Source organism: Capsicum annuum, unplaced genomic scaffold (assembly GCF_002878395.1).
Source record: "Capsicum annuum cultivar UCD-10X-F1 unplaced genomic scaffold, UCD10Xv1.1 ctg83145, whole genome shotgun sequence".
Lineage (NCBI taxonomy): Eukaryota > Viridiplantae > Streptophyta > Magnoliopsida > Solanales > Solanaceae > Capsicum > Capsicum annuum.
In genome coordinates, this window is record NW_025893991.1 from 1 (window position 1) to 1,434 (window position 1,434).

At 38.4% G+C, this 1,434-nt stretch overlaps 1 protein-coding gene across 1 annotated transcript; it reads left to right on the forward strand.

The window, feature by feature from the left end:
- Nucleotides 1-589: 589 nt before the first annotated feature.
- On the forward strand, nucleotides 590-1,425 carry LOC124895595 (receptor-like protein Cf-9 homolog; the record flags this gene model as incomplete). Its single annotated transcript, XM_047406034.1, has 1 exon — nucleotides 590-1,425. A coding segment is annotated over exon 1 (836 nt), but the record flags the coding sequence as incomplete, so codon positions are not given.
- Between the last annotated feature and the right edge of the window lie 9 nt (nucleotides 1,426-1,434).

The window sequence follows — 1,434 nt, forward strand, 5'->3', positions numbered from 1 at the left end:
TGTCACTTCTGAATTTAAGCATACACACAAACAATCTTTATGGTCTAATTCCAAAAACTATAGGTGAATTAACTGAGCTCAAAGTTTTGCACCTTTACGCTAATCAACTCTCTGGCTCAATTCCTAGTGAGTTGGGGAATCTGAAAAAACTCAAAGATCTGAATTTATTCAATAATCAACTCTCTGGCCCAATTCCTAGTGAGTTGGGGAATCTGAAAAACCTCAATTATATGGCATTATCCGATAATCAACTCTCGGGCCCAATTCCTAGTGTGTTGGGGAATCTGAAAAACCTCCATTATCCGAGACTATTCAATAATCAACTCTCTAGCCCAATTCCTAGTGAGTTGGGGAATTTGAAAAACCTCAATGAACTGGAATTATCCAATAATCAACTCAATGGCCCAATTCCATCTTCCTTTGGCAATTTGAGAAACTTGCGAACTCTGTTGCTCGACAACAACAATCTGGCGACTGAGGAAATTCCTTCATTTATTTGTAATTTGACATCCTGCATTTGTCGAGAAACAACTTGAAAGGAAAAAATCTTCAATGCTTGGGTAATATCACTGCCCTCCAGTTTATGATGATGTCACATAATAAACTCAGTGGACAGTTGCCTCCGTCTATTTGCAATTTAACATTGCTAAAGGTTCCAGATTTGGGTAGAAACAATCTAATGGGAGCAATTCCGCAATGTTTTGGCAACATGAGTAGTCATCTTGAGGTTCTTGATATGCAGCACAACAATCTTTCCAGTACTCTTCCAACAACTTTTAGCATTGGAAGTGCACTCGGAAGCTTCAATTTGCATGGAAATGAGCTAGAGGGAAAAATTCCACGATCCTTAGAAAATTGCAAACTACTGGAAGTTGTTGATTTTGGAGACAATCTCCTCAATGATACATTTCCAATGTGGTTGAATAAGTTGCATGGACCCATTAGAACTTTAGGAAGTGAAAACATGTATCCTGAGCTTCGATTGTTAGATCTCTCTTTCAATGCCTTCACGGGAAACTTACCGACGAGTTTGTTTCAACATTTAAGAGCCATGAGGAAAATTGATCCATCAAAGAAGGCACCGAGTGATGAAAGATATGGATATTATGAGAACTCCATAGCTGTCGTAACGAAGGGATTGGAGCATGAAGTTGTGAGAATCTTGTTTTTGTACACCACTATTGATTTTTCAAACAATAAATTTGAAGGACATATTCCAAGTATAATAGGTGATCTCATTGCACTCCGTATTCTAAATTTATCTCATAATGGATTGCAAGGTCATATTCCGCGATCACTTGGATGTTTATCTTCAGTTGAATCATTGGACCTGTCGGGTAACCATCTTGTAGGAGAGATACCAGCACAGTTTGCTTCTCTTACATCTCTTGAAGTTTTAAATCTCTCCAACAATCATCTCGAAGGGTGCATTCC